Raw genomic sequence first — 27779 nt, 5'->3', positions numbered from 1 at the left:
CTCTCTCTCTCTCTCTCTCTCTCTCTCTCTCTCTCTCTCTCTCTCTCTCTCTCTCTCTCTCTCTCTCTCTCTCTCAGCATTGTAGGCTAGTAAATCAAAGCATAGGAAGAGGGATTTCATTGGTAATCATGGTGAAAACACTAGACTAATAACAGTTGCATAGATCAAGATGTTATTTGTGTAGGATGTAACTTTGTCTTGGGTATTCTGCATTCTGTGCAGGAGCAATGAGGACTGTGTGCCTCTTTAGGAGGGCTTTTATGTCAAACAAAAGCACTTTCTTGAAACCTTGTAGCCACTGTGCCACGATCAATAGAGAATTATTTTGTTCTTTGATTTTAATACCGTACTCTCCTTCACTGTCTGCTCAAATGCCTGCTGTGCACTCAAAAGGGTTATTATGTGTTATAGTTGTCTTGTTTGTGCAAGCATGGGCTCTCCACATACAGTACAATACAAAAAAAAGAAGAAGTAGATTTTTTTGTGAACAAAAACAAAGCATCTCTGGTAGCATACTCTAAGGCAGGGATTCCCAAACCATACACCTGCAGAGCTGGCCTTTGTCCTGCTGGGGGCAGTAGCTCTGGGTGTAAAAAGTCAATTGGCTTGGTCAATGGATCTGATGACACCAACTGACCTTTAATTATCCTGAGCCATTGTGGGCATAATTGGACATTCTAAAATTTAACAAAATGGATAAAAAGGAGGTCAAATGAATTGGGAATGCAATTTTTTTTTTTCAAGATACACTTGAAATATTAGTAAGGGGAAGCGCATAACCTTGGCTTTGTTTTATTACCTACAAATAAGCAGCAGCTTTGCTATAAAATTGTCGAAGTCTGTAAAAATCAGCTACTAGTTTAGGTTATATTACAGAAGAGTGAGCTTTGCGCAGTCCAGTTTCTGCCTGCAATGTAATAATATGCTGAAGCTATTGGATATTTCTTGAACATGTTTCCTCTCAGTGGGAAATCTTGGACGTTTGCCATATCTCTTTGTTTACCTGACCCAGACAGCTGCTCCATGCTGCACGTGCCTTACAGTGAAAAATTGTTTTTCAGCATATTCACGAGTGTCATGTAAGATGTAATTTATCAGCCCTAAGAAAGAGAGATTATGTGCTTTCTGTAGTATAATATGAAGTCACATGAGGTATCTATATTTGTATCTATCTATCTATCTATCTATCTATCTATCTATCTATCTATCTATCTATCTATCTATCTATCTATCTATCTATCTATCTATCTATCTATCTATCTATATATATATATATATATATATATATATATATATATAATGGTTTATAGAGTATAACTATAAAATACTATGGTTTATAGGGTATAACTATAAAAAATGGACTCTGTACCATAGTATACTAGTAAGCAGTTCTACATAAATGTCATATTTTCCAATGATGAAAACATAAATGGCCTCGGAAGTTGCAGTTTTTGTGGGAAAGCTCAGCTCATTATACATAACTGTGGGGACATCCAAGAAATCTAGTCCATTGGGTATAACTTTGCACTATCATAGTTATATGAAGCTGTTGTCTATATTGACATTGATAGGGAGCATTTAATGCCATGCTATGAAATTAAACATTCAATCTTGACATTTAATAATAATATATACACTTTGGTTAGCGGCTGCCCTGTTTTTTTAAGAGCAAACCTTAGCCAGCAGAATTCACTTGGACAAAGCCATCCTTTGCAGGTCAATAACACTCTGATTCCTATAATGTAAGTGGATTAAACTAAACCATCATGAGCTGGGCTGCCGTTAATTGTATTGAACCATACCAGTATTAGATTGCTATGGCTGTTACTTAAACCCTTCCAATGCTTTCCTGGCAGCATGACAATTAATCTGGTTTGTTCACTTTGATATTGTATTTACTGAATCTGCATCCCTGCATCTGCTGAATTACAATTATATATATAATATAGCTTTATACTATAGAAATACAAAGTGCCAAAGTTGTACAGTCGCTATAAGGATATCAGTGCTATAATAAAAACAGTGTTCATTGTCGCCTGTATCCATGACCTTGCCAATGAAGCTCCCAGGAGGAAAAAACTTTATATACAAATATACAGTAAATTCAATATCTGGATAATTGTTTATGAAAGATACTCACTATAATTGTTTAATATCCCAGTCTGTTCCCGTCAGGTCTGAGGTAATTTAATTTGATAAAACTCACTCCAGATTGTTGTTTGATGTGGTTGCTGGGCAATTTAATTTAATTTAATTTAATTTTTTCTAGGAGGGATGGCAAGTTTCAATCTGGCCCATGAAACCAGTCTATAAATGCTGATCTCATCTCCTTCCAAAATCAATGTCAAATATCAGTATCAACGCTACCGTTTTAGTCCACAGTCTACTACAAACATAAAAGAGTGTCTATATTTTAATCAAGTTTTAGGTATAATTCCAATTTATAATTTCTGTCATCTACCTATAATATTTGCATGCTAGCAGGTGCTTTTATGTGAAACACGGAGGAAATTAGCTTGACCTTTTCTCTATAGTAGCATTAGAAAGATTCATTACAAGTAACCTTAGTAAATACTAGAATTTGCGCTGTCTGTGTTCTGATCTGTGGAAAGGTCTTCCATTGGCTGTCTGTAAACCAGTGCCTTTAACACACAACTGCAGTTACCTTTCCAACCCTGTCACAAAGCATGTTGAATGTAATGTCTCTGATCACTATTAAAATCAATTAGTAACAATGCTGGGGAAGTTTAAAAAGTAATCCATTACAGTTACTTCAACAAAATTCTAACTAGGATGTTCTTACGTGCAACACGAAGCGCATTACAACTCTGCCATGGCCTGATCAATCACCAGACATGAACCCCATTGAGCATGTTGGTTATCCTCAACCAATACCTGTGAGGCATCTCTAGACTCACTTCCCAGGTCTCCCTAATACAGACTGTGCTAGGAATGGGCTGCAATCCCACAACCAGGATTGCTGATCCTGTCCACACAATGTGTAAGTGCGTTGCTGCATCCATAAAACAGGTGTTCTTTCAAATGTTGTTGTCTATTTACTTATGTCAAGTCTCTGTAGTAACCTACAATAAACCCGTTTCTATACAAACTGGAGGTATAACCAATAAGAACCCAATAAACACTTTTAATTTCCTCAACCACTGCTGGTTACAAAAAACACAGCAGTTTCTGGAATGTCTAGCACCCTATAGAACATCCCACTGAATCAACTCAAATAACTGTTTCTCAATACAAATAATTTCAACAGGAACATCTTTCTGTTTTATACTCACAAGTAATTGCATCTGTAGACTTAAAGGCAAAACTGGACAAAGTACGTCAAAGCAAACATGGAAAAGTAATAACTTGAGTTTAATTAGTGGTTTCCAAGCGATGTTTCCTGTTAATATAAGAGTTAATCTTTAAGTTAACAAAGCTGTGTCACAAAATAAAATTGATCAGCCTTTGTCCTGTTAAACATTTCTAAAAATGAGGCAACTGAAGCCATTGACTGTGTAAGAACATCAAGGATCAAATAAACGTTACAAAGGGTTAGTCACCAACTGCATGAAAACAAGAGCAGTGACTCCAACAATATCACTCACCTGAGCAAACAATTACATTTCCCATAAATCTAATTTATTATAAATGTAAACACTCTCTGTGCTTCCAAACAATTTCCATTATGAGTATAAAAATCTAATACATTCTAGCAACAGTAAAAAAAAAATTAAAAAAAAATGACACATTGGGTAGAAAGGTGTCTGCTTTATATTTAAAGAGATTAAAGCAAACAAACTTCGATTCATGATATAGGTCTCAAATGTATGGTGGTTAAAGAAAAGGGCTTGTAACCAGGAGGTCCCTGGTTCAAATCCCAGCTCACTCACTGACTCACTGTGTGACCTTGAGCAAATCACTTAACCTCCTTGTGCTCTTTTGGGTGAGCCTTTGTTGTATGTGACTCTGCAGCTGATGCCTAGTTCACACACCCTAGTCTTTGTAAGTCGCCTTGGATAAAGGTGTCTGCTAAATAAGCAAATAATAATAATAATAAAATGTGTTGTATTTAAAGAAACACATGTTCTTGTAAACATGTGTTATTATTTTAAACATGAGAACTTTCTTTAAACGACTGTAGTACCAGATATTGTAAAATTACATGTGCACATTTGCAAAACAGGTAAGAAAAAGTGCTTGGAATTGTAATGTTAATTACAGTCATTTTAAGGGTGTAGATTTCCATTTTATTAGTATATTTTTTTTGCTAGTATTGCACAGATCTACTGAGCTGTAGCATATCCTTTCCAGTTGATAGGTTTGGGAAATTTAAGAACATTATTATTATGACATGCATGAGAAGGACAGGACGACACAAGCGGTAAGAGGCAGATGTGACCAGGTAATTAACTAGTAGAACACTGGCAGAACGGAGGGACCAGGCATTGGGCCAAAACAGCATGGTAAGAGTTTCCGACATGTAATCTGGCAAAGCATCCCCATTTTTTTTACCCACATCACTCAAGAAATCTTTTGACCGCATTCCAAGTATTTATTACTATCTAACACATTTAAAAACTTCTTACCTCTACCCAGCAAATGTTGTGTGTTCAGTCTTCCATTTCCACATATGAATGAAGGAAATATCAGGACATATGTATTTAATGAATGTATTTTTAAACCTTGTAAATATCACTATAAAGGCTTCATATAAGGGCTTCATATGACCCTCCTCAGTAGCCAGTCTGTGGTACATTTGACAGAACAGTTAGCCAGCTGCCCCCTGTGTGTACTGCATATTGACCCCATGCTGTCTCCTCGCCTGGCAGTGAAAAGTCATTTGGAGGGAGTCAGCGAGGTACTGGATGGGGTATTTCTCTGATGAGAGATTGCTGTTATAAATATGAAATACAGCATGGATTAACATCCTTCAAAACCTTCCTCACCTTGTGCCATGTTGTGTCAAGGCTGTGATCAGGCCAAACAGTGGCCCAACTAGATATTGGTTACAGGTCCTAATAAACTCAAGTAAGACCACTATTAAATGTATTTATCTTAATGCTCAGAAGTCTCAGAAACAAAATGTTAGAACTTGAAGCTACTGCACTAACAAGTAACTACGATGTGATAGGTGTTACAGAAACTTGGTTGTCTGAGAGTGATGGAGACGAATATAATATTAGTGGGTACACACTATATAGGAAAGACAGGCAGGACAGAAGAGGCGGAGGGGTAGCGCTATACATAAGAAATAGTCTTGAAGCCCAGGTGTTAAATCAGGACAAAGAAAACAATGCAGAATCAATATGGGTCAGAATAATGGACACAAATTCAAAGGGCATAATAATAGGAGCATGCTATAGACCGCCAAATTCAGACGCTGAGCAAAATAATCTGTTGTACAATGACATTCGAAATGCGTGTAGAAAAGGAGAAGCCATACTAATGGGGGATTTCAACTTCCCCTGTATAAAATGGGAAAACCCGATGGGGAGCACGATGGACGAAATTGAAATGGTGGAAATGACAAATGACTGCTTCCTAACGCAATTTGTCAAGGCACCGACTAGAGGGGAGGCATGCCTTGACTTAGTCTTTTCAAATAATGAAGACAGAATAACTAAAACAGAGATCAGAGAGCCATTGGCAAACTCAGACCACAACATGGTCTCATTTGAAATATTTTTTAAAACCCCAAAAGTAATGACTAAAGCTAAGGTTTACAATTTTAGAAAAGCAAACTACGAAGGTATGAAACAGAGACTAATAGAAGTAGATTGGAGTAAAATAGAGAAAACATCCACAGAAAAAGGATGGATGTTTTTTTAAAAATGTAGTACTAGAGACACAAAACAATTACATCCCAAAAGTAGACAAATCTAAATCTATATGGCCAAAATGGTTTAATAGATCAATTTAAAAAAAAATATTCAGCAAAAAAAGGCAATTTACAGAGCGTTTAAAAGGGACCAAAAACAAAGCACACAGAAAGAGTACTTGGAACTGCAAACACAAGTCAAAAAGGAAGTTAGAAAGGCCAAGAGAGAGATAGAAATCAATATTGCTAAGGGGGCTAAAACAAATTCCAAAATGTTTTTCCAATATTATAACAGCAAGAGAACATTCAAAGAGGAGGTTAAATGTCTAAGAGACACAAATGGCAAAATCATAGATGAAGAAAAAAAAAATAGCAAATATATGAATTGATTACTTTTCACAGGTTTTTACAAAGGAGGACACGGACAATATGCCCCACATGTCAACCTGTTCCTCTCCAATTTTAAATAACTTTAGCATAACAGAGGCAGAAGTGTTAAAGGTACTAGGAGCTCTTAAAATAAACAAATCCCCTGGGCCAGATGAGATCCGCCCAATAGTACTCAAAGAAATGAAAGAAGTTATTTACAAACCGCCAACCAAGATCATGCAACAGTCTCTTGACACGGGGGTTGTACCGACAGACTGGAAAATAGCAAATGTAATACCGATCCACAAAAAGGGGGACAAAACCGAACCAGGTAACTACAGACCAGTAAGCCTGACTTCTATTATATGTAAACTTATGGAAACTATAATAAGATCCAAAATGGAAAATTACCTATATGGTAACAATATCCTGGGAGACAGCCAGCATGGTTTTAGGAAAGGGAGATCATGTCTAACTAACCTACTTGACTTTTTTGAGAATGCAACATTGAAAATGGATAACTGCAAAGCATACGACATGGTCTATTTAGATTTCCAGAAAGCTTTTGACAAAGTCCCGCATAAAAGATTAATTCTCAAACTGAACACAGTAGGGATTCAAGGAAATGCATGCACATGGATTAGGGAGTGGTTAACAGGTAGAAAACAGAAAGTACTGATTAGAGGAGAAACCTCAAAATGGAGTGAGGTACCCAGTGGTGTACCACAGGGATCAGTATTAGGTCCTCTGCTATTCCTAATCTACATTAATGATTTAGATTCTGGTATAGTAAGCAAACTCGTTAAATTTGCAGATGACACAAAAATAGGAGGAGTGGCAAACACTGTTGAAGCAGCAAAGGTCATTCAAAATGATCTAAACAGCATTCAGAATTGGGCAGACACATGGCAAATGAAATTTAATAGAGAAAAGTGTAAAGTATTGCATGCGGGCAATAAAAATGTGCATTATAAATATCATATGGGAGATAGTGAAATTGAAGAAGGGAACTATGAAAAAGACCTAGGAGTTTATGTTGACTCAGAAATGTCTTCATCTAGACAATGTGGGGAAGCTATAAAAAAGGCTAACAAGATGCTCGGATATATTGTGAGAAGTGTTGAATTTAAATCAAGGGAAGTAATGTTAAAACTCTACAATGCATTAGTAAGACCTCACCTAGAATATTGTGTTCAGTTCTGGTCACCTCGTTACGAAAAGGATATTGCTGCTCTAGAAAGAGTGCAAAGAAGAGCAACCAGAATTATCCCAGGTTTAAAAGGCATGTCGTATGCAGACAGGCTAAAATAATTGAATCTATTCAGTCTTGAACAAAGAAGACTACACGGCGATCTGATTCAAACATTCAAAATCCTAAAAGGTATTGACAATGTCAACCCGGGGGACTTCTTTGACTTGAAAAAAGAAAAAAGGACCAGGGGTCATAAATGGAGTTTAGATAAAGGGGCATTCAGAACAGAAAATAGGAGGCACTTTTTTACACAGAGAATTGTGAGGGTCTGGAACCAACTCCCCAGTAATGTTGTTGAAGCTGACACCTTGGGATCCTTCAAGAAGCTGCTTGATGAGATTCTGAGATCAATAAGCTACTAACAACCAAACGAGCAAGATGGGCTGAATAGCCTCCTCTCGTTTGTAAACTTTCTTCTAAAAGAGCCTGACAGTGTATCTCCAATAAGAAGGTCAGGGGTTTATAAACGTGTATTATAGGTAACAAAAATGTTAAACAGTAGATATAAGACTGTCAAAGATATAGATATCAAATGTATCCAATGCAGTGTATGGCACCGAAGAAAACTGCCATTTCTAATCATAATACATTATAGATAGTCAAAGCCGGGCCTTGAAATTTGACAGTCTAATTTGATCATATCTGTCTGAGCTGTGCAACCTGTTACCCAAACATGAATCCTATTATTCCAAAGGGAACGGCTTGACATTCTGTAATGATGGAGAACGATTCTCGTTTGTCGGGCAAATTACATGCAAAAGGGTATGAGAAAGAGGAACAAAAAAAGAGACAAACATGTGATAGGAGAAAAGAGAAACAGGTGCAACTATAAGGATCCATTCAGAAAACATTGTAGGATATAGAACGAGGAGTGAGGAGGTTTTATCAGGAAAAAAGTGTTTTGTATTCACCTGTACAGCTCACCTTTTAGCAAACAGGAGAATATTTTTCTTCTTTAAGAGGAGTCGAAATACAGAACACAGTTTCTCAGGGTTAGACACCCGGTCACAAACATCTCTAACAAATCGATTTAATTATTAACTAGGAATTACATTTTAGTTACTAGCTTTAAGGTACTAGCATTAAGTATTTACAAGCTGTCTTATGAGTTATTTGTTATAACCAGCTATGGCTGTAGCTATGCCACATTGTTTATGGATCACCCTGTGTATATACAGAGTGCAACAAAGCGAAGAAGCATTGTTAAAAACAGAAACATCTGACAAATGATTTATGTTTTGATATTAAAAACTATGATTTTGTTTTCTTTCTCTCAGGCAGTGAAATATAAGTGGATTTTGTTATTTGTTTTGCTCCATCTCCACTGTATCGTTCCAGTTTCAAGAGGAGCTCTTTCCGTTCTTTAGTCTTAAAGCTATTTCTGTGTTTTTGTCCATGTGGGAATTCACACTGAGCAAGACTGCTGCCAGTGCTTGTACAGCCAGATCATGTGAAAACTCTCCTGAGCCAAGTTTTCTAGACAAGTCCTCACTGTATAGCACAAAGTAATGCTGTAGATATGCAGGGATGCTAGGAATGTGTAATAATTGAAAAAGAAAAAAAAAAGATTTTCTATTGTCAGACAATACATTTTACACAAGGTGATAAAAAAGGAATATCTTGGTAACCAAATGAATAGAATTATCAACATCAGTGAATTACTTTATATAAACATGCATAGCAGTAGATATTTATATACAGTTTTATAATTGCTGTTGTTTTTTTTGTTTTCACAGCAACGGATGTCAAATTATGTGGTATAAAAAGAGTGTAGATCAGCTACATCGTTGCCATCAATAGAACTGCAGAGAGAAACAACTGAATTGCTCAGGACCATGAACAACTACAAAATGAGATTAACACAGCATTGTGTAGCTCTACATCACATTTAAATGACAGTATGTGGGAAACAGGATGCTGTTTTCCATTTACCAAATGACGGTTCTACTCCTACTAAAAAAAAAAAAAAAAAAAACTCAACCTCTGTTCTTTGTAAATCAAAGCCAAAGCAATGACTTGATATAGCAACAGCTGTCAAGTTCTTTGACATAAATATTATTATAGTTGTAGGAGCCAGCTTTTCACCTCTGGAGGCCTGGGTAAAAAGCTTGCTCAGTTCACAAGTGAAGTGAAACCCAGTATGGACAATATCTAAACCACCACACATTTTCAGCACAATAGCTTCACTTAGGACACTAGGTAAAATTGGTACAATTTTCCAACGAGATCAAATTAAACCCCCACCGGGGCAGGTTCAGTGTAGTTTTTAATGAGACCTCACATTTGTCTTCATAGGTTGCACATTGTTACAAGCAGCCTTTATTTTTAAAAATATATTTATGATGAGACCTCTTCATAAACCCTTAATACATGTTTTCTGGGGCTCAAAAATGAAAAGGAATCAATGAATTTAGTTATGAAGGTCAAACAGATCCACGGTTGTATTGCATAGTATACAGTACATGGTTCAATTAGCAGAAAATAAGCCAATAAATAGCAACCAGCTAAAACCAATGGCATGCCACAGCCACTAAAAGAGGGGTTACAGTATTATCCATGAACCTTAAACATTCAATAGTAATGGATTTAGAAATACTAAAAGAAAGTAAAATTCAATGACAAACGTTAAGACTAGAAGTCTTTGTTTCAACTGACAGTATTCCTACAGGAATAGTAAGTTTTCCATCAAGCCCAGGCCTGCAACAGTTTATTGGGGTTCTGCCTCCTGCATGCTATGGTATTTTATAATTCAGTACTGAAGCTGTATTGTCTTGATCCAAATGTCTGCTTCTGACCCAGACCCTTTTTTGTTAGGCTTGTCACATACAGTCAGTCACATACATTATGCAATTCTGGATATTTCATGCTCCATTGTTTTCTGCATTATTGCTGCCTAGGGTTTGGTTTTTTATATTTTTTTTCAATGATTGCTAGAGTGTTTCCTGTATAGGTATTACATTTATATTATCCTATTGAGACTGGAGCAAGTTTCTAGATCATTGTGAGCTTTTTCATTTATTTTCATTATGTAAATTGTGCTTTTGTCTCCTGTCTGTGATCACGTTCTGGTCTCAACCCCTATTGTTTCTTTGAGGTTCCAGCTTAGTGCTTGAGGTAACTATGACAGAAACAAACACCAGGGCTGTTAGTTTGGACAAGAAACATGTTTTTAATTACTATCCACAATGAGTGAATTTAGGTCAATTAAAAATAGTGTGGAGTAGTGGTTAGGGCTCTGCACTCTTGACTGGAGGGTCATGGGTTCAATCCCCAGTGGGAGACACTGCTGTTGTACCCTTGAGCAAGGTACTTTACCTAGATTGCTTTAGTAAAAACCCAACTGTATAAATGGGTAATTGTATGTAAAAATAATGTGATATCTGTATAATGTGAAATAATGTATAATGTGATATCTTGTAACAATTGTAAGTCACCCTGGATAAGGGCGTCTGCTAATGAATAAATAATAATAATCATACCTTTACTTTAAAAACTCAAGTTGTCATGTTTTACCTAAAGAACATATCTTGTTAAATGGAGATGAATGTGTGTATCTCATTGTACAATACAATACTGATTTATTCAGCACCCTTAACAGACATGACCTCCAAGCACTCTACAGTAAAAACAAAATTAAACCTGGTTTGTAAATAGTCCTAAACTGTCCCACAATGTTCAGTTTTGCACCACCTGTGTCTGTTTACTATCATTAGGACCTGTTAGTTTACAGTTTCTATGTTAGCATTTACCCCATAGGTAGTTTTTGCTATTGGAACACAAGACATCCAAAACTGGTTGACCCAAATCTGCTAGTTATCCAAATAGTTTTCATGACTTACTTGCTGCAACTTCTAGCTTGTTAAAAATACTTGTGATAACAGCTATCTCTGTCTAATAAGTGTATTTGAATAAACGAGGTTATGAACATTAATAGGCATGCCAACAAACTTCTCGTAGGCTCTATCTACGTGTGTATTGAGAAAAGCAAAGTGCTTCATGTTATAGATTTTCCCCTTGTTTCCTTAAGGAAATAGCATTGCTCTATAATACTGTATCTTTTCTTTCACAACCAAATGTCCTTCAAACAATGCATGACTCCTGGAGTCCGCAAAGTAAACATGTTTTAAGAGGCCTGCCGATGCTTTCTGGTAGCTTTGTATCACAATGTGAGGCTCACATTCATTTTAATGGCTGACAGATTTTCCAAGAACTAGAAATGCCGAGGGAGCAGCCATTGAAAACAATTGTGAGCTCAGCAAAAAAAGAGACAGTAGCATTTTCTGTGGCTGTTCATTCATCTCCCAAACCACTTTTGACAGCTATGCTTTCTTGGCCTGTTCAGGCCTTTTTTAAAGTGAAAGTTTCTCGCTAATTGCAACTTAGTCACTGACTTGCTTTCTTACCTATGGGGAAAGTTATTGGATTTTCAGCACCCCAAATGTAAAATCAAGTACCCTTATCAGGAAGGCTGTATCACAGATTTCACATGAAATTTACCCATTGCCATGTAATATGTAGTTCACCGTGAAAATTCCCATTTCTGAAAGTATAGTGTAAATATGCAAATTTTTAATCAATTAAAAATAAATACAGCACATGTTTGCCTTATTGACGCACTACCTGTTACACTGCATTTAGCATCCTGGCAGCTGGTTTAGTTTGTCTCCGGTAAATAACTGAACCTACTGCATAGAGCAGTCCTACTTATCAGTGATTGTCAATGGTGTCCATTGTGTTGCCATTGATGGTAATGCTGTGGTCTGCTGATGTTTCTTTGGGATTATACACTGCTATTGATATGCAAGCAGTATATTTAGTAAAATGTTAAAGGGCTTGTGGAAAAAAAGTGCTAACCCTCAACTTGGCTAAAATTGTGATATGTACAGAGCTTATGAAGAATTCTAAATGTTCTTTCCCCCCCATAGTCCTAGACCCGGAAAACTGGTTTATTCTAGGTGTAGTCTCAGACCCTTTAATTCTGTAAAGGGTAAAATATAAATCCGACAGAATACACCTTGTAGCTCAGCAAGGCTGCCAAGGCATACCTCTCTACTCAATTCGCCTATTTATGCATTTATTGAGAAAAGCAAAAAGCTACGTGTTATAGATTTTCTGCTTCTTTCTATGGTGAATAATTAATTTAATTTTCCTTTACAAAAGAGATGTGTGCTATTTTTTCAGTTATATAATCCCCCTCCCCCCACGTTTGTTGTGTAATCTTCTGAGAGTAAAGGCCATTCATACATACAGTATGTATTAGCTGTGCTTGCAGGCAATCCATCTGGTGCTTTCTCCACAGATTGTATTTCAAGCAGGCCTATCAGATAGGAAAGGTATTTAAGGTGTGTGTATGTGTGGCTCTGTCTGTGCCTTTCCTTAACCTGACAAAACACAATGGAAGCTTTACAATGAAAATTATGTTTTTGAAAGGCCTATGCTAAAAAGGGAAAATAGCACACAGGGACAATATTGTGAGGAACTGCTAGGAAGATATGACTGAGGATTAGACTCAGTCATAAACCAACCAGGTCATATTCAACTGTTCTACAAAGCTGATCTGTATAATTCCACACCATATTCAATTAAATCAGTCTTTTGTGTACCAGCAACAGGAAAATCAACAGAACATTTGAGTCTTTAATGTATTTCCATCAGTAAAATAAAATAAAAAACAGGGAGGGTGTTATTTTAAGGATTTAAACAGTATCAAACTGATCATGATTTTCTTTAAACTGCTCCAGCAAAATGTTGGAGTTACTTAGGCTTCAGCTAACAACACAACACTAATATGTAGGCATAAAAAATACTGCAGGGAATTTGGACGCCATAATCTCACAAACAAATTACATGGAAAAACTGGCCTATTTAGATCCAATCCCAAATACAGAACCTACATCAGAAATGAGATCTTTTTCACAGCACACAATGTCAGCTGGAGAGATGGTTTTCTTTTTTTTTGCACGCTGAAGATTAACGTGACAGGAAAACTGGGACATGTTCTCTAATCTGAGATGGATGCCTGCAGGCTTTCTGTAAATAACATTTTTGATTTCCCATACTGAACATATACTATTGGAATATAATTCTAATGCTGTACTGATGTGTTAACCTAAAAACACCCCAGCAGAACTGTGGGTAGACTACAACATTATCAGCAGTGGCAAGACAATGGAATACATATTGCACACTGGTACTGATGTGGTGCCATAGGCCTGCAATGCATTATGAGTGTGTATTGGGTTATATTATTGAGATACCACTCTGATACCATTCTACCAACTGCATCTACCGTTGTATCTGCCCAGGCGTTAGTACAGTAGTAGTAATATTTTACCATAAAAATAACTTGGGAAAGACTGCTGGTACAGTAGAGATTTTAGTCTTATCTAACATGAATTATATACTGTGGCTCCAGTATTAATTAATGGTACATACATTAAGGAAATACACTTTAGAAGTCTTTTCATTTGAATTTTTTTTTCTTAAAAGGTTTTGCTGGTGCATTTTTCTGGAATGATATTTGATATGCACTTTAGAAAATGACTACAATCATACAGTGTCAAGTCCAGACTGCAAGAGCATTTGCTTCAAGTATAAATTGTGCTGCTGATATAGCACACATTCTCAAGCTCTGTTCATTTAGACTGTTTTGAAAGGGTGACAGCAAATGGGGATAGAATAATTCCATGATGGGTATAGCGGATGATTTCAGAATATTGCATCTTTGTGGTAGATTCAATCACAAAAAACAGTGCTTTATAATCCATATTGAGAAACAAGTTCAGATAAATGTAATTTGATAAATTCAACATATTTTCATATGCATTTTGTCTGAATTCAATATGTATCAATTGTGTATGCATGCACTATTAATTAATTATACTACTTAATTAACCCCCCTGCATTGTTTCCAGAGGCTTCAGAGACTTCAGATTAAAGTAAATTTGATTCAGAAATAATATAAAAGAAGAACTACATAGCCTATGGGATAAACAGAATGACTTCAGTCCTGCGCTCTGACCATGGGGAGAGAGGATCTTTTACTGCATGTTCAGTAAAAGGCAGAATTACTTCTTAATGCAACATTTTGAATTGGAGAATGAGAATACACAATTTCCTTTCATGTCACGTTCAGTGCAATAATACATGTATTTATTTATCCTTTGGCACTGTGATTATTTAGCTCATAAAAATGATATTGCTGAAATCCCATTGTCATTGTATTGTACTATTTTAGATTGTATTATATTATTTAGGGTGCTGCACAAAACAAGTTGATACCTACCACAGCGTGGCTGGCTATGACTGCTCTGACCTTGAAAATCAGATTGTATCTTACAAAGCACCAAATACTATATTGTTATACTGTGTAGTTAAAAAAGAATACTGTAATTAAATAGAATAGTTCATCTTAATGTGAAGCCATTTCCATCTGATACAAAGACATTTCACATACACTGTATATCGCACACTGTAATACACTTACATACTGGCTGGACTGGTGCCATCAAAACTAGGAAACAATGTCATTTTTTGTTTTTTGTTAGAATCTCTTAGTAAAGTTAAGAACTAAGAACATTAAAATGGTGTAGACACAGAGAAAAGCTAGACACATATTAATTAGAAAAGGTCTGGGCAGGTAAGAGTAGCTGATTTGTGAATTAAAATGTAAATGTTAAGAAGGCAGGTGGTGGGTACAGTGAAAGAACATGCAGCTAACACGATTGCTTCCTTTAGTTTTCTTCATTGGATGACCACAGTGGTTAGTTCTAAATGAGCAGTTTGTATAATTAAAATTGAAGTGATTGGATTTTTAAAGAACATGGGACTTCAAGATCATCCATCCACTTCAAACCTATGATCAGTGTCCTGTTTATACCAGTAGCAGGTTACAGAGTAAATAAGTCTATGAAAGAGGCATCTCTCTGCCATTTGCTTTCATTGGGATATCAAACTCTGCTCATCAAAGTATAGTTTGACCAACTGATCCCAATGACTGATTCATTAAACTGAGATCATAATCGGCATACAACAGACCATTATTTCATTTAAATCCAGATGCTTAATACATGCAAAACCAAAACAGGTTTCATGTACAGCAATTGCTATTTCTAGAGGATGGATCTTGGTCACAACCATCTCCCTACCTAGTGTATGCACTGGGATATCTTGGATTGTATCCACTCCAAATACCTATTTCCTCGCACACTGATGTTCTCTGCTGTTATGGTTTAATCATATACTGTACTACTGCCCTTAGAAAAGTTTACAACTATGAATCTGCACAACAGTTTTGCAGTTTTCACAGGCTTCTCTCATGGTTAGACTATGTCTTTACAGTCGTTTACTATGATTGGCCATGTTTTTTTTTTTTTTAATATGCTTTCTCTATTCTTTACCATTTTTGCCTAGTGTATGCTTTACCATGCTTCACTAGGCTTTACAATGCTGTGGTAACATTTTATAAGGGTGTGTTCATGCTATAATATTATACAAAACCGCCTCTACTGTAAACATAATATACTGTACTCTCACATGCTTTTTATAACATTCTAATTACTGTACCGACAGAACATGCTGAATGTCCGAGTTTCCTTTGAAATTACTTTGAATACGACCATGCAAAATTATACTAGCCTGTCTAATCAGTATTTATTATTATTATTATTATTATTATTATTATTATTATTATTATTATTATTAGTAGTAGTAGTAGTAGTAGTAGTAGTAGTAGTAGTGTTCATGTGTTTAATGATTTATTAATAAGTCAGTGTAATAATGTATTGTTATTACATTACATTCGTTTTGTCTAAGTCTGCATTCTTATAAAATAAAAACACACTGGACAGAATCCTCAGATACATGACTTTGATTTTGTCACAGCACTTTCAATTCCGTACAATCCAATATAAAACAAATACAGTGTATGCAATCTAGTTATTGTCCAAAAGACAGCTAGCCTTAACACAGCGACCCCCTCTTGTTATGATAACTGGCAATCCAAAAGCACGTATTCCGAAGTTACATCTTTTGACTTCCAGCTTGCAAATTAAAAAGCCACATACACTGCTCAGGACAATGACCCAAAACGTAACAATTAAAGATACAGCACCATCTCTTTGGCCACATGCCTGGCATGTTATCCAGACATTAATGCTATGCCTAAGTGGCAACTATTTTTTAGATGATGGACTTTTATAATAGCAATATGTAGTTGAAAAAACAGCTGTATAATAAAAAGCGGGCGACAATTGTCATGGGAAAAAAATCTAAGCACATTATGTACTGTTATAAAGGGGAAAACATGGAATTGCCCGCAACGTCATACAAAAGACTAGGGTTAACGTACGCCACCCTATCAGGTACCTGTATGTCCACCACGAGCCACCTTTAAACACAAAATAGTTATCGACACTAATACCGTTTCATTTTATTGCAATGTTTGCTCCAGCCAATGCCTGATGTCACATCCTCCTCTCAGCTGCCATATAAAGCAGGTGTTGCTGCATTGAAGCTCAGCGAGACCTTCAAAAGAGGCACAGGGAAACGTACTGCTGCATATCTGGTTAAAAGAAACCGCGATCTCCTTGCAATAACAGCAACAACAAAAACATCATATTATCTCTCCAGATTTACTGAACATTTTTAAACATTATAAGCGACATAGAACCAGACTCGCACCAGACTTTGTAAAGCATATTCCGTTAAAAAATGTTAACAAGAGGCTGTTTGATCTTGACCTTCTTTGTCTACCACGGTAAGTCAATACATTTGTTTTATTTGTTGTTTGCATGTGGGATTAAAGAATGTATGTGATTTAAACAGAAGAAAATGATTCACGATTTCAATCGCCGTGCATAGAGGAGTGCTTGCCAACCGTCCTTTCAGCACCAAGGACAGCAGCGCTCATCCTAATGCGAAAATATTGATGGGAGATCAAATCAATGACTGTATTTAATGTGTATACAGAGGCAATGCACGGGTAACGTTAGGTTATACTGATTCTTATTAAGAGAATACACAGTCTTCTGAACATACCTTTAATGCAGTAATGCAAATCAAATCCTTACACGAATCAAATTACTCGCAATACAATTCTCACTAAATCAGCAAAGTCCTATTCAAGGTCATCACTGAAAAGAAATTCTAGTTATTTTTAAGGGGTTTCTACTTGAAGTGTTGATTGGGGTTCTTGACAAAGCAAAGCCTCTGAAGTCAATATACAGTGTACGTATAAATGTCCAGGAAATACGTGATAAGTTGATGAGTATAATTTGATGCATGCATATATTTTTTCACTTACAGCACTTTCGCTACCAGTATCCTCCGATCATATGAATAAAGAGAATGCCAAGGTAAGCTTTGTCATTTTTTAAATATTGCTATTGCATCAGTTATAGTGTATTTTCGATTGAAAATTAACAACGTGAAAAAACACATTAATCGAGTGTAGTGGACTGATCAGATTAAAACATTTAGGGACATAATTGTCATCTACATGGTTCACCAATCATTATCCAGTTTAACGAGGTTCTATGTTATCGCCATGTTACTTTAACACAGAAAAAAAACATACGAGGTAATTCGTGTATTGCTAAGTAAAACCGCACAAAGAGACCGGCAAAATGTTTTTTTTATAGGTACAATACAGTAGGGTTCTTTACATTCCGGTGATGTGCCAAGGGAAATAAACACGAAGAGAATAAGCATTGGTCGCTGTACAGGGTTGAATATAGAATCGAATGAAATTAAAATACTTTTAAAAAGGGTTTATTTTGAAGATATAAGCTACAAATATTAATCTATTTATTTATTGTTCTCAAATGACCATTTATGTTTATTTTAATCACTGCAGTATAGTGACTATTTGGCAATGTTTCTTATTTTACTCAGATCAAACTGAAACTAAAGAACATGTATCATGCCAAAACGTAATTTTAACACGTGTTCCACGGCTGTTTGGAAAAGCTGAAAAGGTGAAACAGTACATGATACAATAAATAGTAAACTAACTTTCTATAAAGTGCTGCTAAACTTCCTTTTAAAACTGTGGTCTTCATTTAATTGTGATGTTGCTCTGGTTGTTACTTAAGGTCATCTGTTATTGGCGAAAGGAAGCAGATGTTAAATTCAATTCCGTCTTTGAGAAAATAGCATCTATCAGTAGGTGATTGTGCTTAATATCACAGTGCATCAATATTGCTGCAGTAATCACATTTATTATGAGTGCTGGTGGCTCAGTTTCTGGCTTAATGGCATCTGTACAGTATCTCATTGGCTTTTTTCAGATGGTCTACATGATGGTGTGATTTATGCATTCACTTATTTTTAGGTGGTTACACGTTTTATTTTCTTATTTTCTAGATGGTTACACATCTTATTTAGCACTTCTGTGGGCATTGCATATATCCATACCATGTGTGCTGTAAGATAAGCCTCCACACTCTCTTGTCCTTGAGGTTTACAGATAGATCTCTTGACTAAGAGGGTACTATTTTAAAGAGTAAGGAACTCAATGTTAGGAGGTGTGGTAAGGCAATGGAGGGAGATAATATTTATACGTTCCACTTTGCCAGTCCCAATGCACATAAATTAGCATAAGAAAGCCTGTTAACCTTTTGCCTGAAGAATAGCTTAAGAAAATTGAAACATACACAGCAAATCAGTTTTATAGCTTTCATTATCTTTTATATACCCCTGACCCACCATTCTGTTATAACACGGCTTCATTCACTGCTTCTTGAGATCCCATTAATCTAACAGAGAAAGCATATGTGATACACTAGCTGTTACAAACTCTATGCAAATTGAATTGTAGGTTGACACACAATTCAATTTAGTATAGCCAAGTGTTTTTCATTAAACCATTTGTATCAAGTTCTTGGTTATGAAAGACCACATTTCTTGAAAGTAGCATTTTAAATGAACAGAACATTCTTACATCAACAGCTGCAATTGAGGGTAGGCCCATGTTTTTCTGAACATTAATTTCCTGGTTGCTGGAATCATGTAAGAATTGTAAAATCACATAAGTAATTAAGAGGAGACACAGCAATTGGAAGTTCTTTCAGCCTTGAAAACAACGAGAAATTGTCCCTTTTGAGTCACAATGTAACAGTGTCCACAGGGGATAGGCTGAGACCCCCAAACTCACTTACTGTTTGACCTGAGCTGGATTGGACATGGAAATATCAGGTTCTGAAAAGTCAAGATACTGATAAGTCAGATAAAACATTTCAACTCCTACTTCTCAGTTTGTGTTTGGCAAGAGGAAATACACTGTAGAATTCATAGCCTGACAGCAGGTACCACCTCCTGTATATTGGTATGGGTTTTGATGAAGCAGAGTATCAAAAAGCTCCTTAAGTAATGAGTCTTTATATTTCTTAAAGGAATGCTAGCCAGGATTTTGAAATATATTTTTTCTCATTAGCTCTAACAACATTATCACTGGCTCGCCTTTTCTTTTGTTAATTTTTTTTCTTGATTTCCAATACATCTCAATAGAATTAAATGTTGGTATTGTTTCTTGGTGTTTTTAGGACTAGTATTTAAATGAGACATCACCATCTCAATCAGAATTAGGCATGAGAAATGCAGCATTTTAAAAAGTACACTAATGCTTTTTTTGGCAATGAACCATAAAAGGCAAATTGGCACCATCTCCATTCTGCTTTGAATGAGATACCACTATTACTGCACACAGTTATTTGGGTGGGGTTTCCATTTTTTTGTTTCAAATTTGAAATGGTTCAATGGTTTCAATATAGGTTTAATTAATATTGTAAATATAGGGTGTGTGATTATTTTCTATGTCCTGTTCCCTGTGATCCCCTGACCTTAATGGGACACACTAGTATCTTTTATACAGCATGTCTCCTGAAACCAGAGTTTATAAAGAAACTGAGAATGGCTCAAACAGTTATAGGAATCAATCACATTTCACATCCTGTCTCCAGTGTGCTATAGATGTAGATGTTAATTTAAATTTTAATTAAAAGTATCCCACTGACCAAGCAGAAAAGAATCCCTGATGATGATAATGGTGGAAGTGACAGTTCCCTGTCTTGCACTTGTCTGCCAACCCCTGGTCTTCTCCCTGCTGCTGCAGGCTCTCATATAGCCTTGTGTTCTTATCATGCAGGTGATGAAGTGCATTGTGGAGGTTATTGCAGACACACTGTCCAAGCCCAGCCCTTTACCAGTCAGTCAGGAGTGTCTGGATGCTCTCAGAGGAGGTAAAGTATATTTTAAGATGTGTGTTTATTTAACTGAGAAACCTGATCCTACTGGAAACATGCAACCTATTGTACCAGAAGTAATCCAATACAGCTTGGTTTGCACAGAATCTTTCATTTACCCTTGAGTTATGGGATTGTTTAGAGGGATTCACTTATCCCTTTTATGGAGCTAATTTACATTTATAGGACATCTGATATACAAACAAAATGTGTATACCAAACACACATTTAACACGGTCCTATATAAGGAATGAATCTTCTAGTTTCACAAGTAAAATAACCTAATGAAAGGTGGGAGACACCAATGTCACTGGAATCAGCCCTAGGAGTCTAACAAACACATGGAAACTGGCAATTGTTCCCTGGAACAGAACCCTGATATAAGCACTAGCCTGGAAGAAAATCCTGTCTAATTTCTTTAGTATTACTTTGTGATTTTGGCTACTCCACAACAAGTTAAGACTTAAGGCCTCCAGAGATGAAAAGCTGGTTTCAATTCCTTCAGTTGGGCTTGCTATCATTTCTTGAATACATTAAGAGCAAACTGCCTTTTCTCTAATATACTCTTACACATTTATATAAAATGTATGTTCACCTATTTCTGGGTCAGCAGAAAAAAATGCTTACTTTTGCCATAAATTTAAAGAAACTTCATTTGTATTCCCTGATTAATTGTCAGTCTGCATTAGACAGGGACAGGTTCCACAATACAATCTAGGGCAATTAGCTCTGAAAGGGAAAAAGGAAAACAGCTGAATCAACTGAAATCCAAGATGTGCTTCACACAGCAGCCTGAGCCCAAATCATTAGAAAGATCTGAAGACCTTTACTGAGGAATATTAAAAAAAAAAAAATTCTGTTTGTTTCAGACGATAGAATAATTTCAATACTTCGCCACCAAAATCTTCTAAAAGAACTCCAGGAGCTTGCTGCTGAAGGTAAAGTAGACTTTTCTTACTATTTAAATATCTATATTGTAGCACTTTTTACTTAAACGTATTTCAGATTAAGGACACACAATAACATAGGACCATGAGCCAAAACCATGCTGTAATGAGTGGCATGGCTACATAGTTGTATCAAATAGCCACTCTTTAGATGTGTATTTTGTTGTACCCAATTGCATGCTTGTTGTACAGAAAGCATCTTTCTCTCATTTGCTATGGGCTTGATATATTTACAGGTACTAGCGAAAGAGCCCAGAAACAGAAGAAAAGCAGCAACTTGGCTGATCACATTTCAGGCGTCCTTCACAACGACAAGGATGCTGAAGCAGGTAGGTGTCAGGGTGACCATGTGTATCGTATTACACTCTTCAGAACACTGAACACCGCCTCAGCAGCCTTGAGGCTTGTATTGTGTTTCAGATGTTTCTAAGTGGATTTTAGCAGAATGAATAAACAACCGTAGCTACATTTTCTATTGCACCTATAATACAATTCCGTTTAACATCAAAAGAATGGCCCTGGGCCTTGTTCATAAATTCATGGCATTAATTAAATTGAAGGGATTTTTTTTTTTTTTTTTTTTTTTTACTGTACTTAATGTATTATACATTGTTTTTTACTGTCTTATAAAGCATTTTATGATGGTGGTCCACTATGAAAGGCGCTATATAAAATAAAGATTGATGGATGGATTGATTGATAAATAAGGCACGTTATACAAAGAAGTTAAACTTGTTACATAAATAGAATACGCTCAGAACATTTATAGAGAGCTGTTGGTTATTTCATGAGCATAGCCAGAGACAATACCTTCGATTATCCTCATCCATGGAATAATTAAGGTACTCCAGAAACATCTTTGTAATATGGCAGAATGCAGAGTGTTTTTACCTTGAATATTCATACCATGTTCATCACTTCATAGAGGCATGCTTTACATTGGTTTAGTGTGAGGGGTCCTGGTTTTACCAGCTCATGTTTGGGCAGCCAGTCTCTCTATTGTCTGGTTTAATTTATTATGAGTATGTATGTTAAGAGGATTTGTTTGCTTGAATACATTCAACACACCACAAGCGCATCAGAGTATAAGCTACACACTGTAGGCTATATGCACTAGTATGAATTTGCACAAGTGCTTTATTAAATCATTTTATACAGAAATGTAAGCTTTCAAATATTATAAGCTTTTTGCATTGTTTTTTTGTTTTTTTAAATTACTTTTAAGTTAACAACTTAGATTAAATTGATACAGTACAGCCCTATTTATTAAAGCTTTTTAGAAGGAAAACATACATAGTGAGGTTTGGTACCTACAGTAAGGACAATGTGTTGGGAGGATGTGGTAAGGACCAGCACAGACCAACATCTCCACATCTACTCAACACAGCATCAGTCACCGGTGATCTAGGCATGTTCCTGAGGTAATGATAATCACACAGCATTATTTTTAAAGCCAAACTTCAATGATAAAACAGACCATTTAAGCAAGTAAAAGTAGTATATTTATGAAAATGAATTGTTTTAATAGTACCATAGTAAATATTGTATGTTCACTGTGTTCTCAGGGGTGGGTCTTCCAGTCCAATACACTGCAGGACTTTGTTCCAACCAGGTCCTTCATTATTTAATTAACCTGGTCTTGAAGAGCCAATGGGATGGAAGAGTCAAAGGTGCCTACCCCTGTGCTGTAGCATAGCAACAGGGGATACAGAACTAGAGCCTGTTGTTGAGGACCTTTAGGACTAAGTCACACTTTCACAAGTCTGATTTTCATGTGTCAATAAACCCTGAGGGAGAATCACAAAGACACATCGGGAAGTTCCTAGTAAAATCATTTTTTAATACTGCTAGTCTTGAATTGGACTGCTGTATAGTAACTCTAGGTTGTGGTTAGAGTTCTACTGTTTTTGAATAATTATTCTGCTGGCTAAGATTAAATCTGCAGCCCAGATTAAAGATAAACTAGGCAAATTCAGAAATCAAACTCTGGTGACATACCTGATTAAACCAAACATCCCCTTGGAAACCATTATTGTAGTGCTCATACTGCATCTTTGTTGAGATGAATAACTACTGGTACAAAAACAAGACCATGGGTTGAATTGTGCATCATGCATGAGTAAATTACTGGTGATGTTGCAACAGAATACATAAATACATTGTGCTATTATAATGACAAAGCAATATACAGCAGTAGTTAATAAGATAATAATGCATCAGGATTTTGGTGCCAAGCATCCATATCATAGCTTTCTTTTCTAGTTTCACAGAGTGCCTCAGTAGGACAAGAAGTTTTGTTTTTCTAATATCCAAATTGTCAGAAGAACAACAGTTATCTAAGTTCTGCTTCTTAATGTAATGAGGTATCCCTTATGAAAGTTTAACACAGTAGAAGCATAGCAAAGTGTAATAAAGAAAAGTGAAAGCATTGTAAAGCCAAGAGCATATTTAAAAACACAACAAACCATGGCAAACTGCGGTAAATGCATAGTATAATCATGGAAAAAGGGATATGTCAAAAGCTACCATTTAGAGGTTTAGCTTTTACAGATTCAGCAGGCATTATTATAGAAATGTTTTTTGTTCTTCTCAAATTGAGAGGGATTATTGTGTTCCTGTCCATCTCTAACACCGACAGCGTGACTTTCACTGCATGCTAACAATCCTATTTTAAAATTAGACTGTATGCCGTCATTTCTTTAATGATTTGCACTGTTGAATTTTATTGTATGTATTTTATAATACTTGTTTGAATACAGTCCATGGTTGAGAAAATAACAATGTTACATTAGTCAGTACCAGAAACTCCATTTCAAACTTGTGATGAGCATGCATGAGGAAGCCATAATGCTTGATGCTGCCATCTAGCGAGAACCCAGGGAAGTACATATTAGATCTTTCTGTACAGCACAAGTTTTAATTGAAGACTGTTACAATTAAGGCTTACATGAAAACCTGGAATTTTAGAGAGTCTTACATTATCCTTGCTGCAGGTGGGGGGCAATTATTTATTTATTTTTTTAAGTACATATCTTCACAAAAATAAAAAAATAAAAAACGCAGAAAAAAAACATGGTCAGCAACAGCAGTCGTTATTTTGTAATATATTGTCCTTGAAATTGTATTTACTCTTCTCTGTATCAGAATTTACAACCAAGAGAGCACATTAATCAGAGTAGCCCTTTTGTTTCCAAAGCTTACATTTCCTCTATTGATTTCCCCGGCAGATCAATCCATGCTGGCTGTGCTGGGGCTGCCCAAGTCATCTGCAGATGAGGAGGAGAAGAGAGACGACTCGCGGGAAGAAGAGAAGAAAGACACACAGCTAGGCGAGGACCTCACTGAAGACAGTGCTGAGTCTCTGCAGGACAATGAGATTGAGGAGAGCGAAGAAGAGCAGAAGAGAGAGGATACCCCTGACAACCACATCACAGACTCTCTGAGCAAGGAGGTCCCGGTTTCTGAGGAGAAGCACAGCACACACGAAGAGCCTGAGGACACCAGGGAAGAGCAATCCAAACCGGGCAAAGAGGAGCCAGAAAGGGAACACTCTTCCCAAGAGGAAGAAGAGAGAGAGAATGAGACCAAAGAGGAGCAAAGATTACATAAAGACAGTAAGGGATTCTCTATGGCATTGATAGACTTGATTCTCTCTAAATTATCTTTATTGAATAATCATAGCATTGTTATTCACTTCATGTATTGATTTTGGATGATGAACCACAGGTTACACTGGTAAAATCCAATAGATGCATTACACTTCTAATATATATTGGTCCATGCCAAGTGCTAGATAATGAACACATTGCTTAAGTTTTCTTGGTTGACCTCACAACGATATCTCCGTGGATCTTTTTAACTCAGGGTGCAGATAAGATAAAAGGAACACTAATAAGCTTTGTTTGATTCTGTCTAAAGGTTCTGAGAGTGACTCTTCCAAGAACATTTCTGAGGAAGACAAAGACGAGAAGATCTCCAAGAAAGAAGATTCAGAAGAAGACAATAAGAAATCCGCAGAGGACAAAGTGGAAAGTCGCAAAGCAGGGGAAGAGAGTCTCCATGGCAACGTGGCCGAACAAGAGGAGAAGAGCAGCAAGGCAGAGGTTGAAGGACAGTCCAAATGGTTGAACAAAATGGACGAGTTGGCTGAGCAACTGTCCTCAAAGAAACGCTCTAGGGTAGAAGAGGAGGAAGAGAACTCCACTGAAAGCTTGCAGGCCCCCCTTCCCAAAAGCCCACTCCTCGATGGAGCCCTGCAGAGACACCTCACAGCTGAGAAGCACCATTCAAAGGAGGCCAGTGTGGAAGAAGACAGCTCCAGATCCCTCGAGTCTGCAGAGCTCCAGATGATGCGCCATCCAGACGTGGAGGAGAAAAGGGAAGAAGAAGGCAGCGCTAACAGGAAACCTGAGGTGGGTATTACTTACCAGTACTGACTTGATAAAAAAACTGCTGAAACTATCCTGTTTATAAACACTATTGCTGATTGCAGAGCCTCAGGTGTTGAAATCACCAGCAGAGTCTATGGGGACCTTTCCTTTTCAATTATAAGAAGAAGTGTGTATATCAATCAAACTAATCTGTAGTATACTAAAATGGTGCTTTATTAAAAGGGAACTAAAAATGCACCTACCATGGCTTTCAAAATAGTATATTGTTAAACATTTGACTTCCCTCTCAAAAAGGGGGGAATGTACATTAAGAAGAATTAAGAAATGCTCTCTGTCTTTTAAAATAGTAAAAAAAAGAAAAAAAAAGCAATCTCCATAGTTACAATACTTCGACCACCAAATGCTGTTAAGGGAAACCAAACGAAAACTCTTATCCTCGTTGACAAATGGTTTCTACAATACCCTCTACAGTAGCAGCATGAGATTACACCTCATTAAGTGTATTTTTGTGCTAATTCCTTTTTTTATGGGTATGACCTTTCTGGTTTCTACCGAAATGTCTTGCTACGCCCAAGGGCAAAGTCTTAATTAAAAGTACTCTCACCAGAGCCTACAACGGCCCCACTTGAATTCTGTTTACAGCCACAGGGAGACACATAAAGAGTTTTATTAGCCAAGTAGTGGTTGCCTTTTCAGACACCCTGCTGGGTTAATAGCAGTAGTACTGGTCAGCGTCATTACAATCTGCAATCACTAACAGTCCTGTACAACCCATGGCGTTTGGGATGGTTCTAGATATGTAGAGATTCCCAATCCCTGTAAATCAGGATTTAGCTTTCAGACTAGTCCACTTAGTGCAGAGTGTTGCTGGTTAATGACAACACTCTGTGTATTAGATATGCTGTGCTTTGCAGTTTGACATGATTCTTAGAGCTCTGTTGAGGACACATGGGCACTTCAAACTTCACCACAATGTGCTGACTAACAGAAAATGTTACAAAGTGAAGCTAAACAAGAAAAATATAGTGAAGAAAACTCTTCACACCCATAACAAGTTGCTCTTTAAGACAAACAGCAAAATAGGGAATTGACTTGATATATTTCTGAGATATATATATATATATATATATATATATATATATATATATATATATATATATATATATATATATATATATTACACACACGTCATCATAGCTTTATTCTGAATGGGACAGTACCTGAAGCATAAACTTCAGTAGCAGATCCTTGTTTATATATTTTCAGGAGGAGATTGAAAGCCTGGCTGCAATTGAGACCGAGCTGGAGGATGTGGCCCAGAAACTTCATGAGATCCAGAGAGGGTAACCTCCAAGCACATCTCATCCAAAATAACTTTGATTTACCATTTATCTGACACCCCATCTCCTCCCCCTTATTACTGGGCTTTGCTATTTGCCCGCTTATGAAATCGTTTGGCACTGTAGAATAATACAAATAATGATTATAATGATACTACTACTAATTCTACTGCTACTACTACGACTACTACTACTACTACTACTACTACTAATAATAATAAATCAGGTGATGTATTCTTGGTGTATTACTTTACAAAATACTTTCTAGAATATTGTACCTATAAACTTACTCTATACTTATGTTCTTAAAGACAGAAAAATGCAATAAATGTAATAATTTTTAAAAGGTGACTGATGTTACTGTAATATATACTGTATGGCATTTATCTAAGAAAAAAATAAAGTGGCTGGTGATATCTAA

General features: G+C 36.4%; 1 protein-coding gene across 1 annotated transcript; it reads left to right on the top strand.

Moving 5' to 3' along the window:
• Positions 1-16905: 16905 nt before the first annotated feature.
• Positions 16906-27779, top strand: chga (chromogranin A). Its single transcript, XM_034028330.3, has 8 exons — positions 16906-17196; positions 17745-17794; positions 20584-20677; positions 21550-21618; positions 21864-21956; positions 24855-25241; positions 25546-26039; positions 27285-27779. Exons 1-8 carry the CDS (start codon positions 17151-17153, stop codon positions 27363-27365), a joined length of 1314 nt encoding a protein of 437 aa, XP_033884221.3. The 5' UTR covers positions 16906-17150; the 3' UTR covers positions 27366-27779.

This window comes from Acipenser ruthenus, chromosome 18, assembly GCF_902713425.1.
Source record: "Acipenser ruthenus chromosome 18, fAciRut3.2 maternal haplotype, whole genome shotgun sequence".
Taxonomy (NCBI): Eukaryota; Metazoa; Chordata; class Actinopteri; order Acipenseriformes; family Acipenseridae; genus Acipenser; species Acipenser ruthenus.
The sequence above is the reverse complement of the archived record's forward strand: the minus strand, read 5'-3'. Positions and strand labels throughout refer to the sequence as shown.

Coding starts and splice junctions, on each gene's coding strand:
- chga (XM_034028330.3), top strand. CDS start 17,151: ATGTTAACAAGAGGCTGTTTGATCTTGACCTTCTTTGTCTACCACG. Junction 17,197..17,744: donor GACCTTCTTTGTCTACCACG/GTAAGTCAATAC, acceptor TTTCACTTACAG/CACTTTCGCTACCAGTATCC. Junction 21,957..24,854: donor CGACAAGGATGCTGAAGCAG/GTAGGTGTCAGG, acceptor TTTCCCCGGCAG/ATCAATCCATGCTGGCTGTG.